This window comes from Pimephales promelas, chromosome 25, assembly GCF_988280905.1.
Source record: "Pimephales promelas chromosome 25, fPimPro1.hap1.1, whole genome shotgun sequence".
NCBI lineage: Eukaryota > Metazoa > Chordata > Actinopteri > Cypriniformes > Leuciscidae > Pimephales > Pimephales promelas.
This window is the reverse complement of record NC_142793.1, coordinates 18,863,790-18,876,049: the sequence shown is the minus strand read 5'-3', so window position 1 is coordinate 18,876,049 and position 12,260 is coordinate 18,863,790. Positions and strand designations below refer to the sequence as shown.

At 35.5% G+C, this 12,260-nt stretch overlaps 2 protein-coding genes across 4 annotated transcripts; both read left to right on the top strand.

Moving 5' to 3' along the window:
• Nucleotides 1-1,785: 1,785 nt before the first annotated feature.
• Nucleotides 1,786-7,279, top strand: cplx3a (complexin 3a). Of its 2 annotated transcripts, XM_089127814.1 has the most exons (4): nucleotides 1,786-1,912; nucleotides 5,414-5,543; nucleotides 6,264-6,351; nucleotides 6,427-7,279. In XM_089127814.1, the coding sequence occupies exons 2-4, from the start codon at nucleotides 5,494-5,496 to the stop codon at nucleotides 6,649-6,651; spliced, it is 363 nt and encodes a 120-aa protein (XP_088983940.1). In that variant the 5' UTR covers nucleotides 1,786-1,912; nucleotides 5,414-5,493; the 3' UTR covers nucleotides 6,652-7,279. The 2 variants fall into 2 exon arrangements, with proteins under 2 accessions (XP_088983940.1, XP_039513854.1); XM_039657920.2 differs by lacking the exon at nucleotides 1,786-1,912 and having other exon boundaries at nucleotides 5,157-5,543.
• Nucleotides 7,280-7,525: 246 nt separating this feature from the next.
• mapda (N6-Methyl-AMP deaminase) lies at nucleotides 7,526-11,557 on the top strand. Of its 2 annotated transcripts, none has more exons than XM_089127792.1 (10): nucleotides 7,526-7,681; nucleotides 7,773-7,945; nucleotides 9,162-9,222; nucleotides 9,305-9,392; nucleotides 9,476-9,557; nucleotides 9,635-9,761; nucleotides 9,835-9,915; nucleotides 10,010-10,148; nucleotides 10,752-10,852; nucleotides 11,015-11,557. In XM_089127792.1, exons 1-10 carry the CDS (start codon nucleotides 7,637-7,639, stop codon nucleotides 11,204-11,206), a joined length of 1,089 nt encoding a protein of 362 aa, XP_088983918.1. In that variant the 5' UTR covers nucleotides 7,526-7,636; the 3' UTR covers nucleotides 11,207-11,557. The 2 variants fall into 2 exon arrangements, with proteins under 2 accessions (XP_088983918.1, XP_039513828.2); XM_039657894.2 differs by having other exon boundaries at nucleotides 7,622-7,681; nucleotides 7,773-7,903.
• The last annotated feature ends 703 nt before the right edge of the window (nucleotides 11,558-12,260 follow it).

Sequence of the window (12,260 nt, the reverse complement as noted above, 5' to 3'; positions counted from 1 at the left end):
GAATATACACATTGTAGGCCTTTCAAAAGTGTGGCTTGGGTGGAAGCTGAAATGCTTTAAAGGGATAGTTCACCCAAAAATGAACATTGTCATCATTTACTCACCCTCAATATTTTGAAGAATGTTTCTAGTCCCCATTTACTTGCATAGTATGAAAAAAAAAATACTATGAAAGTCAATGGGAATCAGAAACTGTTTGGTTACCAACATTCTTCAAAATATCTTTTGTGTTCAGCAGAAGAAAGAAACTCATACAGGTTTGGAACAACTTGAAGGTGAGTAAATGGCAGAATTTTCGTTTTTGGGCGAACTATACCTTTCGTTAAAAATAAAAAAAAAGATATATTAAAAAATATAAGAGAAATTATACAAAAAAAAGCCACAAATACAGATTTGTTAAATATTTGTTATATATTATATGCTGTTTATTGCAAAGGACTTGACTTTGCAGTGCTTTTCTCTTTTCTTTTTTTGCTGCCATATTTCAGATAAAATCATTCCACCTTAACAGTTTGATAAAAACAAAAGAGAAATGACAAAAAATAAAAAGGCTGCCTAAAAGCTTTGAATGTGTGTTTATGTGCCCTTAAATGTGACCAAACGTTTTAAAGTTTATGCAAAGAAACTCTAAACGCACCCAGAGAGGAAACATGTCATTTATACAAACTTCTGCATGTTTAGCAGCGACCCATACAGACTCGTGACAGATTTTCACCATAAAATTTTGACAGACGTACCGATGCCAGATCTGTTTGACGTATGTCACGCCTTTAAAATCACATCATGCCTCCACCAGAATGTGAACGGTTTGTTCTCTGGTCTATCTATAGGACGCTGTATTTCTGCTAGAGGAAGATTCATGAGCGCAGAGCTAGAATGAAACCTAAACCACTGAAATGCTGTTTGTGGTTTTCAGTGAAGGTGAATCCACCTCTGATGTACAACAAAATCTTTGAACGAAAACAACAACACAGGGAAATGTTTTGCATTTCTCTCTTTTATAGATAAAAATATTTGAATTCATTTTTAAATTATGTGTAAATTATGATTTTGGAAAAATGCTATTTTTTTCACAATATTTTGAAACTCTTTTCACGAGATCACACATAGAATTAGATATTTTGGAGGGCTGCTCAGGGCTTGGAATTAAGCCCAAATCCAGAGTAGCCTACCTTCCCCTGATAACCCTGACTGGGATAGGAACCCGTCGAGAGCGAGGAGTTGGAGTGGTGGAGGGATGCTGTCGTGGGACGGAGGTGAGAGAGAATACATATTTTTTTGGTCTTGTCTTTTTTTAGTGTGTATATATATATATATATATATATATAATTGTTTTATTGTTTTTATTCATTGAACTTTATAGTGGCATGCAAATGTGCATGTATGTGTGTGAATATATATATATATATATAAATATATACACATATATATATATTCACACACATACATGCATATTTGCATGCCACTAAAAAGTTCAATGAATTAAAACAATTATTTATTATATATACATACACGCACACATATATGTATATATACACATAAATATACATATATATATATATGTATATTTATGTGTATATATCCATATATTTGCGTATATATGTGTATATATATGTGTATTTAATATTTATATATATATATATTAAATGTGTGTGTGTATATATATATATATATATAAGTGTGTGTGTGTGTATATTAAATGCATTAGGTGATAGACGATGCGCAACTCACTGCATATAAAATAATGCATAATTGAATATTATGCTAATTTATGTTGATTTAATGGTTTCATTTTTATTTTAAAAGAAATGGGAAGGAAACAACCTGTAGTACTTCCCCTTAAAAGTGAGATCCGAAAAAGCGTAAAAAACTTCAAGCAAGCGAGCTTCCCTGCCTTACAAGAAAGGATGAGGTAAGTTTGGGAGACAGGACTTCAGCTTCCCCCTCGGGCGTCCTGTGTGCTTCACGCCAGAACGCTTGACTGTGGATGTCACCGTGCATGTGTCACGATTTGCTCTGTTTTGTGGCCTATTTGGAAGACATTGCCAAGGGACAGTAAGAAGAGTTTAATTCAACCGTATCGTTTATGATCTCATGTTATGAGGGATGAACAGAAATGTCGAAACCATCCCTGCCTTAGCAATAAATAGCAGTGGTTTATACGTTCTTCAGTTTTTATCTCCGTGAGATGCAGAGTTCATGCGTTCGCCTGAAGAGAGCAACATTAAGTGACACGCTTTGTTTGATTCTGTAAAATACCAAAGTTCCTCCAGCTGTGGGTTTAGATATGCTCCGCAGTGCTCGTCAGCCCCCATTTATATCTCTCCAATGACATTAGGGCTCAGGCCCGGAACCGGCCTTCACCCACGCCCAGCCTAAGGGAGCTCGCATGCCAGTGTACATCCCAATCAACGCTAGAAGTGGAGTCCTCACGATGCTTACATTCATGACAGTCTTCTCTCATGCAAAACGCATCCCTCTGCTATTTGCATTTGGGCCAGAAATGTGCTCATGAAGGGTTCGAGAGACTCGCTAGGGCACTGCTTCAGGCAAGAGTGAAAAACCTTCTCAATGCCCTGGCATTTACCTGAGGAATCATTGACCCTTATAGACAACAAGTGCTGCTGGAAAAGGTTTGGCAAAGAGTCTAGTCTGCTTGTTTGGAGAATAAATGTAATTCACTATAGCCTCTTGTTCTTCACTGGACAAATGAGGACAAATCAGACTGCAGCTGGTCATGTTTAATGCATGTATGATAATGAATTCAGTGTACCGTCCCTGAATAAACTCTCATATTATATGAGATCTACATCTGAAAGCAGTTGGATTCAGCAAAATGAATGTTCAAAGCAAATGTAATTGTTAAAATTCCCCCAAATGGTACAAAGCTTTGACTAACAAAGCTTTAATTATACAATGATTGACTCTTAAGAATTTGCATATTTAAATCCAAACAGTGACTTTTTGGCCTGTGTGTGTGTAGATTAGAGGTCAAAATCAAAATGAATATAATTTTGACCAATATATGTTGTTTATATTAATATTATACCTTAAAATGTCATATATTAAACTCTAACAACTTAAATTAAATACATATTTAATTCATTTTAAAACAGGCAGGCAAGCTTAAAGCTAAACTTTAGCCTAAAGCATCAATATATGCAAATATAGAAGTATTTATTATACATTTTCCCACAGCTGTAAGACTGTAGACAACCCTTTTAGCATAAAAGTGTAAATCACGGTCCCTTACGCTGTAATGTGTTTCAATAGTGGGCACAGATGAGGTGTTTCACTTGTGATTTGCTCAACACAGGACAGAAGTGACAGTGGCAGCTCATCATTACTCATTCTGACTCAACAACAAGCCCACAGGCTGTCATTAACGGAGCGCAAAAAAAAACTTCATTAAACCAATGAAAGTATTTCCTGTCTCTTAACAAATCAAATTTAAAGTATTTGATTGTGAGTAAGCAGTTTTGGTGTAGTGTCTTTATTTATAAAAGGTATTTATTTCCTCAAAACACACCTGATATACAGTACACTGTTAAAAATATATGCTCAACAAGTTATGACAACATTTACATTGCTTTAACTCATCAAAATAACTTCAGCAATTTTCAATTTTTTCATGTTATACTTCGTTTTTTTAAAGTCAGGTTATGTCATTTTAAGGGACACTCCACCCATTTGCATTAAGCTTTCCATTGTTAGAAACCCAGTTAAACTATTTAATGGTCGTGCGACACTCTCTCGTTTTCCCCTGAGACGAGAAAAATCGGCCTATTTACCTTTTTCACTTCCTCCTACAATGACGCAAAAATCGTCATTTTACGTCTGTGTAGGAGGAAGTGTAAGGGGGGGGGGGATTTCTGTAAAGACTACAAGCACTAGATCCCACCCTTTCAAACCTGCCCATAGGGGGTTGGGCCTAATGCGCTAACAGACCAATCACAGATCGGTGCCAGTGCATTTGATTTCACCGGCAGAAACTTTTTGAAAATATGGACGAAGGTACTGAATCCGCAGATGGATGCATTATGGATAGGGTTGGGTATACCGAAACGCAGTGCCAATAGGGAACCGCTTCTGACGTAAATGACGAAAATTCTGACGAAAATTTCGGTGCGTGAGTCTTTGTGTCACGAAGCGCACATACGCAAAGTCGCTCGTGCGCGCACTTTACGGTTTGGAGCACAGTCTGTTCTGTCTCGCATGCGCGCTCTTGCTCGCTCGCTATAGATTCCGGATTTAAACTAATTTGGGGACATCAGGGAGCCATTATCAATATGCGAGAGACTTACGGAGCGTATGATAGCAAGCGGATTTATAAAGATGCCGAAAACAAAATGCTCCAAGGTTTGACTGCATTTCATGTGTAAAATTACGTGTCAGAGTAAGTGTGCCGATTGCCTGAAGCCCATATTGAATCACGCCAATCCATTGGCTGATGGCACAGGCGCCGCCTTGACGCTCTTACATCGTCATATTATATTAGCGCGCATTATCTGATTTCATTGTGCAAAATGATTTCCAGGTGGTAGCGTAGAGTGGAGCTCAACTCTAGTCTACATTAATGGCTGGAGTAGTGGGAGTGGCCTGTGGAGCTGTGCATTGCAATGCACTATGGGGATTGTTGTCTACAATCCACAACCACTAAAAAGTCATTTTCTGCCTTTTATCGGCCAAGAAGGACCCAAATTAGAAATTTATGATACTATTCTACTACATATATGACCCACTTCCAATACATTTTCATGTCTCCACTGGTTTTAAGTTTAAATGACTTAAACATCAAAGTTGATTGTACTTAAAAATGTAAGGCAACAACTTTTTAGAGTGAGAATTAATAAATATAGTATTTCCATTCTGAATGTGTCCCATTTTACAAAAAACACATATTAGAAAGCTAATATGCACTAGTGTCCACAACTACACATTAGCTAATATGTGCACTAGGCCATGTGTGCTCTTAATTTTATGAAAGAAGAAATGTGCCTGCTACATCATGAACAAACGATTTTTTTTAGCCTTTGGTGACTTTTGCAATGTTTCTGAGCATCACCTTTAATCATGTATGCAGAAGAAGTCGCGCGTTACTTTATACACACACACACACAGAGAGAGAGAGAGAGAGAGAGAGAGAGAGAGAGAGAGAGAGAGAGAGAGAGAGAGAGAATTCATCCGCGTTGTAGCTTACAGGTTATGAATATTTGGTGTTAGAACTTGAATTGAGCGGAAGAAAGGAAGACATCACGGCTACTTTTGTTGTCGCGTTTTTGTTTTCCTCTCACACGAGTGACGAGTTAACTAGACTTTCTCAAGCGACTGACACATTATCCAAAGAAACAGGAACGTTTTATATCTGTATTCAGTAGAAAAACAATGGCTTTTATGTTTAAACACATGATAGGTGGGCAGCTGAAGGATCTTACCGGGGGTCTTGGAGAAGAAAAGCCAGAAGGAGAAAAGACCGAGGCAGCAGCAAAAGGAATGACACACGAAGAGTTTGAACAATATCAAGAACAGTTGGCGGAGGAGAAGTAAGACTCTGCACTTAATATCATCATGATCAAAGAATGTGATTTTAAAACTTTGATATTTTTTAACATGATCAATAAAATGTATTTTATTTGATCTCTATAATATATTCATAATTTACCCCTCCATTTTTATTTAGTTTGGTAATAGCAAATGAATATGATGTTAATTAAAAAAAATATATAAACAGTAATTTAATGCATTTTTTTAATAATTGTATAAATATTTATTATAAATAATTGGTTTTAATTTTATCTTTAGATACATTTTCAGACATTATATATACATATATATAGACCCTTTCCCTCCTGTTTGAATTTAATACACAAGCTGCACAGTCACTTGTTCAAATGTAATACAAGGAGATGCCAAGAAGGTCAATGTTTATCTCCAGCTTCCTGTATATCTGTGGTTTAATCAATAGTGCCTGTCACCTTGCTCTCCAGATCCGTGTTTCTCTAGTTTGGCCTTGAGGACAGTGACTCCTCTACAGAAATGCACATGCAGCTGTTTTTTGTCTATTGTGTGCATTTTTGAATGGCATCGTATTACATTGTCCTAGACATAAAAACGTTCAAATGTACACTGAACACAATTTCAGATCAATTACACATTTCAGGGAATCATGTTTAAGCTAATATCTTTTTATAAAAATAAAAAAAAAAGTTTTAGGTTTCAAACTAGCTTCTATTCAGGTCTATTATCTAGCTTCTATCATGCAGGTTGGAGCGGGATACCAGCTTTGCCCAGAAGAAGGCTGAACGGGCCACAGTCAGGAGCCACTTCAGGGAAAAATATCGTCTTCCAAAAGTAAACATCGCTTTAATAAAACGCACTGTATGAACCATTGTTATTTCATTATTAACTTGCACTTTTTATTTACAGAGTGAACTGGACGACACACAAATTCAGGCTGCGGCAGATGACGTGGAGTTGCCCACAGAACTGGCCAAGATGATCGCTGAAGACAACCAGGAGGAGGAGAACAAGCAGTCTGTCCTGGGTCAGCTGACCAACATTCAGAACGTAGATATTGATCAGTTAAAAGAGAAGGCCCAGTCCACCCTCGAAGACATTAGACAGTCGGCTGAAAAGTGTGATGTCATGTAATCCAGCCAGGCACTCGAGCACCCCGGAGTTGGACTGCTAATTGAGGATCAGGTGTTTCGTCGGCTCCGATGACTTTAGGGAGAATAAAGGGAATAAATCAGATCCATAAACAGCATGCCTAAAATGAGATGCTTTGTGAAAGACAAGCCCCTACCCGAAGCCAAGCAATCATATATAATAATGTTTGCCACACTGTAGACATTGTCTTAAGGTAATAATTATCAGTTAACATCTTTCTACTTGTTGTTCTTTAGTGCTTAAAATGTTAGATTTGTTTATGTGATTGGCTATTCTATATCTACTTTAAATTAGCCATAAAATATTAGAGTACAGTATTACTGTCATATTAATAAAAATTTGAAAATTTGCAATTACTTAAATTATACTATTAAACTATAGTATTTATGTATTTGAACATATGTATAAAAGGTGTGTATTGATGTATTTACGTGAAGTGTGTAGGTAAAACATGAATTGTTATTTTTTTTAGGTGAAACAGAACCTAAATATAAACTTATAAACAGTATTTTTACATTTCTTTATGTATACATTTTATTTATTTATTTAATGTCAGTCAGGGTTGACTTACATTTGTTAACTATAATAAATGTCAACTGAAATAAAATATTAGAAATAAAAAAACTTATTTTATTTCAGCTTACTTGTTGCTCATTTGCTACATTTGTTATTTAGCTGTTCTAAAATAAATTAAAGCACTAAAATAAATAAAACTTAAATAAAAACTATGTAACGTTAGATATTTTTTATAAAATAAAAATAGTCTACAAGTAAAAACGTTTACAATTCAAATCGTCTAATTTGAACTAATAAGGGAACCACTGTAAAAAGTCGATGTTTTCTTAGACTCGTTTGTGTAACGCAACTGAACTGTGGTGCACCAGGAAAAACATTCCCCCTCTATCTGTCATTCAATCCTGATTCAATCGATGTTTGGAATTTACACACACGCGTGACGGAAACGTCGATGGACACCGAAGCGGATCTCTTTTATCGTCAGCTGCCCAAAGTGGTAGGAAACACAAAAATAGATTGTTAATAAAACAGAGTTACATTAATAAAATAGATCATGAAGTCAAATACGGTGTTTATTTTTCATTCAGGAGCTGCACGCGCATCTCAACGGATCAGTCAGTTTTGAGATTATGGAGACGCTGATTCAGCGCAAGCCGCATCTGAACATTGAGCACAGCATGACCGCCATCCGCCGCGGACAGCGCCGAACACTGGACGAGTCCGTATCAAACACCTGCACACTTCAGATGAACAGACTCGGGTTTATAATGTTTTGACAATTACAAACATGTAGTGCTGAAAATAAATCTGAAGTACGTTTGAAATAGTATACTCTCTGAGTAGGCACTTTTGAAAAACATAAAAATCTAGTTCTCGACAGTCAAAGAAGTCCTATAGTATAGTATCAATGTGTGTAACTTAGAATTCATTTATTCCATACTTAACGTTACTACATCCGTCAAGTTGTCAACGTCATTTATTTATTATTTAGTTCTGTAATAACAGTCAAATACAGAACAAAAAAAGTACAATACTTAATCGTCCAGAGAATGTGAGATAAAGTACAAAACAACAACAACAATAATACAGATACATAATACATTAATTAATATCATATTAAGTTTCTTATTTTGGTTCTCGTGTTCCAAAAGGTCTTTAAAATGTTATGTAAGCTTTTTTTTTTTAGTTGGTTAGTCATTCTTGACTTGGGAATGTAACATTTTTGCTAAAATAATTCAAGTATTAATGAGGTGATTTTGTTTTCAGTAAAATAGTAAGGTTATAGGTACACACACACACACACACACACACACACTCACGGAGTGCTGCAGTGCATTTACAGTATAATATTGATTAATAATTTTGTATTTTATTTATTTTAGAAATACATTTTTATAAGGTAATGTCCAGATGCTGTGCTATGATATGGTACGGTTAAAGCCATTTTGATTTACGTGGAGAATTATTTATCAAAGAAGGAGTTACCATTAAAGGTCGGGCATTTGTGACCTTCAGTTGTATCGCTTCACTGACATTCACAACTCCTCCCTGATGTCTCATGGGATAGTAAATTGTCCATTTGCCAGAAGTAGTTCATTTGGGTAATTTTTTGACTACCGTTTAATGAATACTGTGAAAAGTACATAGGCCTACTTCTTGAATCACTGTTTTTTCCTAACTAATAAAGAGTAGAAATGTATACATATTTGGATGAAGACATTGGTTGTGTGTAGACACAATCCCCGGTTTCACAGACACGGCTTAAGCTTAGTCCCAGACTAAAACTGCATGTTTGAGCTGTTTTAACTTTAAATATGCCAGTGCCCTTGTTCTGTCTCAAGAAACACACCAGTGATGTTTTTTCTAAGGCACATTTATAAAAGCTACGTAAACATTCTAATTGAATGTGAAACCGGGGCATAGTGTACTAGTCTAAATCCTAAGGGAGCTTTTAAATGAGTGTATCTCTCCATTAGGTGTTTTCAAGTGTTTAAAGTGATTCATCAGCTGGTTGATTCAGAAGAGGACATCCTAATGGTAAAGCAACATTTGCTCAAAGTTTCATTCTTTTACATGTATAAGAATAAATTAAAAAAGTGAAATTATTCTTATTAAATAGGTTGCTAAAGCAGTCATTCAAGAGTTTGCGGCAGATGGCGTAAGATACTTGGAGTTGCGTAGCACGCCACGGGAAGTGACTGAAACAGGTACTGGAAGCAGTTCATATGTCTAAACAATTATTAGCAGCTCATTTCTGCTTATTGTTGACATTTATTTTTGTCACCAAAAGGTCTCACTAAACAAAGATACATTGAAACTGTGCTGGAAGCCATCCGGCAGTGTAAACAAGAGGAAGTTGACATTGAAGTCAGGTAATGTTTCAATATTAATTCTATATTTTATAGATGTTTTCGTGGTCACCTACTGCATGCTTGAATGTTTGAAACAGGTTTCTCGTGGCTGTGGACCGCAGACACGGGCCTGACGTTGCAATGGAGACCGTGAAGCTGGCAGAAGACTTCATGCTCTCCAGTGATGGAATAGTAGTCGGACTTGACCTCAGTGGAGATCCGAACGTGAGTTTAGATTTCAATAACATCATACTCCACTTGTTTCTGGGCTGCTGTCTCCATATCTTTGATCATACAGGTCGGTCATGGAAAAGACTTGCTCTCTGCACTTCAGAAAGCCAAGAACTGCGGCCTGAAGTTGGCTCTACACCTCTCAGAGGTCAGAGCACATGGAAACATCTCCATATCGTAAGTTTGTTTTGGTATGAAACAAATGTTTTGGTGGTTAACGCCAGAGTTTGTGTGTATTACAGATTCCTTCTCAGAGAGATGAGTCCGAGCTGTTGTTGAACTTGCCTCCTGATAGAATCGGCCACGGAACCTTTCTACATCCTGAGGTCGGTGGATCGGACACTCTTGTGGAGAAAGTTTGCAAACAAAATATTCCTATTGGTACGAGTTTTCCATCTTAATTCCAAAATTGCATACTCAAACTTTAAAGAATTCTTTTAAAAACTCTTTTACTATTTTATTTTATTTTTTTTAGGATTTTTATATAGTGTTCTATAGTATTTTCGAAATTGTATACTTAAACTTTAAAGAATTTAAAAAAAAAAAACTTTTTGGACAAGTTTTCCATCGAAATTCCAAAACAAAATACTTGAAAGAAACTTTAAAGAATATTTTGAAATAGTTTAATATTTTATTTTTATTTCTGAACTTCAGATGACATTTTTAAATTATTTACTTAAATTATTTATTATTTTATGTTATTAACTATGTCATTAAAGTGTATTTTAAGTGTATTGTTGTAAATTGAACACTAATGTCATAAATTGTATATAAATCTATAAATATTTTAAATCTATTATAAACTTTAAATAAATATTTTTTAAACTTTTATTTTACAATTTTTTATTTAATTAGATTTTCCATTATAATTCCACAATTACTTGCTTTATAATACACACACACACATATATATATATATATATATATATATATATATATATATATATATAGTGTTCTATTATAATTCACGTTCTTGTTTTACAGAGCTGTGTTTGACCTCTAATGTCAAAGGTCAAACAGTGCCTTCATATGAGAAGCATCACTTCCAGTACTGGTATAAGCGAGGACACCCATGTGTTCTCTGCGTGAGTTCCCCCCAACACACACACACATACTGTACACGCTATTATGCAGTTCAGACACTTTTTAAATTAATGCAAAGGAACTTTTTTTTAAAGGTGATTATAAATTGTATTAGAAAATAACGCTATTGCTAATAACGCCTGTTGCTCCTCCTGTCCCATCAGACGGATGATAAGGGTGTGTTCTGCACGGATCTCTCTCAGGAGTACCAGCTGGCTGCCTCCACCTTTGGTTTGACTCAGGAGGCCGTGTGGAATCTCTCCCAGCAGGCCATTGGATACACCTTCGCCCCTGAGCCAATCAAACATAGGCTGGAGAAGAAATGGGCGGAGCTCAAACAGCAGATTCTCAAATGAGGAATGACTGCTGTAAACTTCACCACTCCAACAGTCCTACCTCAGACAGCCGAAACGGCGGCTTTTCATAAAACGAAGCTGCACATTGTTGCAGCTAATGTCGCTTTCCTCAATTTCAAAGCACATGCTGCATTAATATCTGAACTAATATCAAAAATACCTATGTTGTGTGAAAATGATTTGAAATTGATTTTAATATTTATCAGAGACTATATAAATATTGTTATTTTTAATATTGGATATTAATACAAAAATAATAAATGTTTATTAATTACACAGCTTCTATGAAAGTGGTCTATTTTATTTAACATTTTTCAATACAATGTTGTTTCTTAATAAATCATTCTCATTTGCATATGTTGCGCAGTCAGTATCTGGTTGGATAAAAACAGAACTAGAAAATTTGTTTAATTCTCTTGCTCATGGGCTCATGCAACGTTTTGGTGTGTTTTTGCTCCAGTTAAAGGGTTAGTTCACCCAAATGTTGGTAACCCAAATGAGCCCCATTGACTTCCATAGTTTTTTTCCCTATGGAAGTCAATAGCTGTCAACTGCCTGGTTATCAACATTATTCTAAATATCTTCTTTTGTGTTCAGCAGAAGAAAGAAACTCATACAATGTGATTTATTTTTACATTCTTAGAGGATAAAACAGTTGATGTTGCATTTTTGCATGAAATTAAATAATAAACAAAAAAAAACACAGTAGTTGCACAGCTGTGTACTGTAAACAACCAAAAGGTTTATACCATTAGAGGGCAGCAATTCATTATAAAACAACAAAAGTTTTTACCATTAGAGGGCAGCAATTCATTATAAATGTCACAAACTGCAAAGTGATTCTGGGTTCTCTGATGAATCACGGCACACAACTCAGATCTCGGTTTGGTTATCTCCTCAAATATCTTCTGTCCCCTCTAGTGCCAGAACTAAAATAAAAAGTGCTTCTGATAGCATACAGTTAAAGTCACTGTAAAATAAAAATGTTCAAATCTTGTTTCATTTTTTTAAAGGAATATTGCCTTAGCCTATTAATTATAAATGATTTCTCCTT

Excerpts from the sequence above, each read along its gene's own strand:
- cplx3a (XM_039657920.2), top strand. The coding sequence starts at position 5,386 with ATGGCTTTTATGTTTAAACACATGATAGGTGGGCAGCTGAAGGATCTT. Across the intron at positions 5,544-6,263 it reads GAACAGTTGGCGGAGGAGAA|GTTGGAGCGGGATACCAGCT; the intron begins GTAAGACTCTGC and ends TCTATCATGCAG. Across the intron at positions 6,352-6,426 it reads AAAAATATCGTCTTCCAAAA|AGTGAACTGGACGACACACA; the intron begins GTAAACATCGCT and ends TTTTATTTACAG.
- mapda (XM_089127792.1), top strand. The coding sequence starts at position 7,637 with ATGGACACCGAAGCGGATCTCTTTTATCGTCAGCTGCCCAAAGTG. Across the intron at positions 7,682-7,772 it reads ATCGTCAGCTGCCCAAAGTG|GAGCTGCACGCGCATCTCAA; the intron begins GTAGGAAACACA and ends TTTTTCATTCAG. Across the intron at positions 9,762-9,834 it reads ACCTCAGTGGAGATCCGAAC|GTCGGTCATGGAAAAGACTT; the intron begins GTGAGTTTAGAT and ends TTGATCATACAG.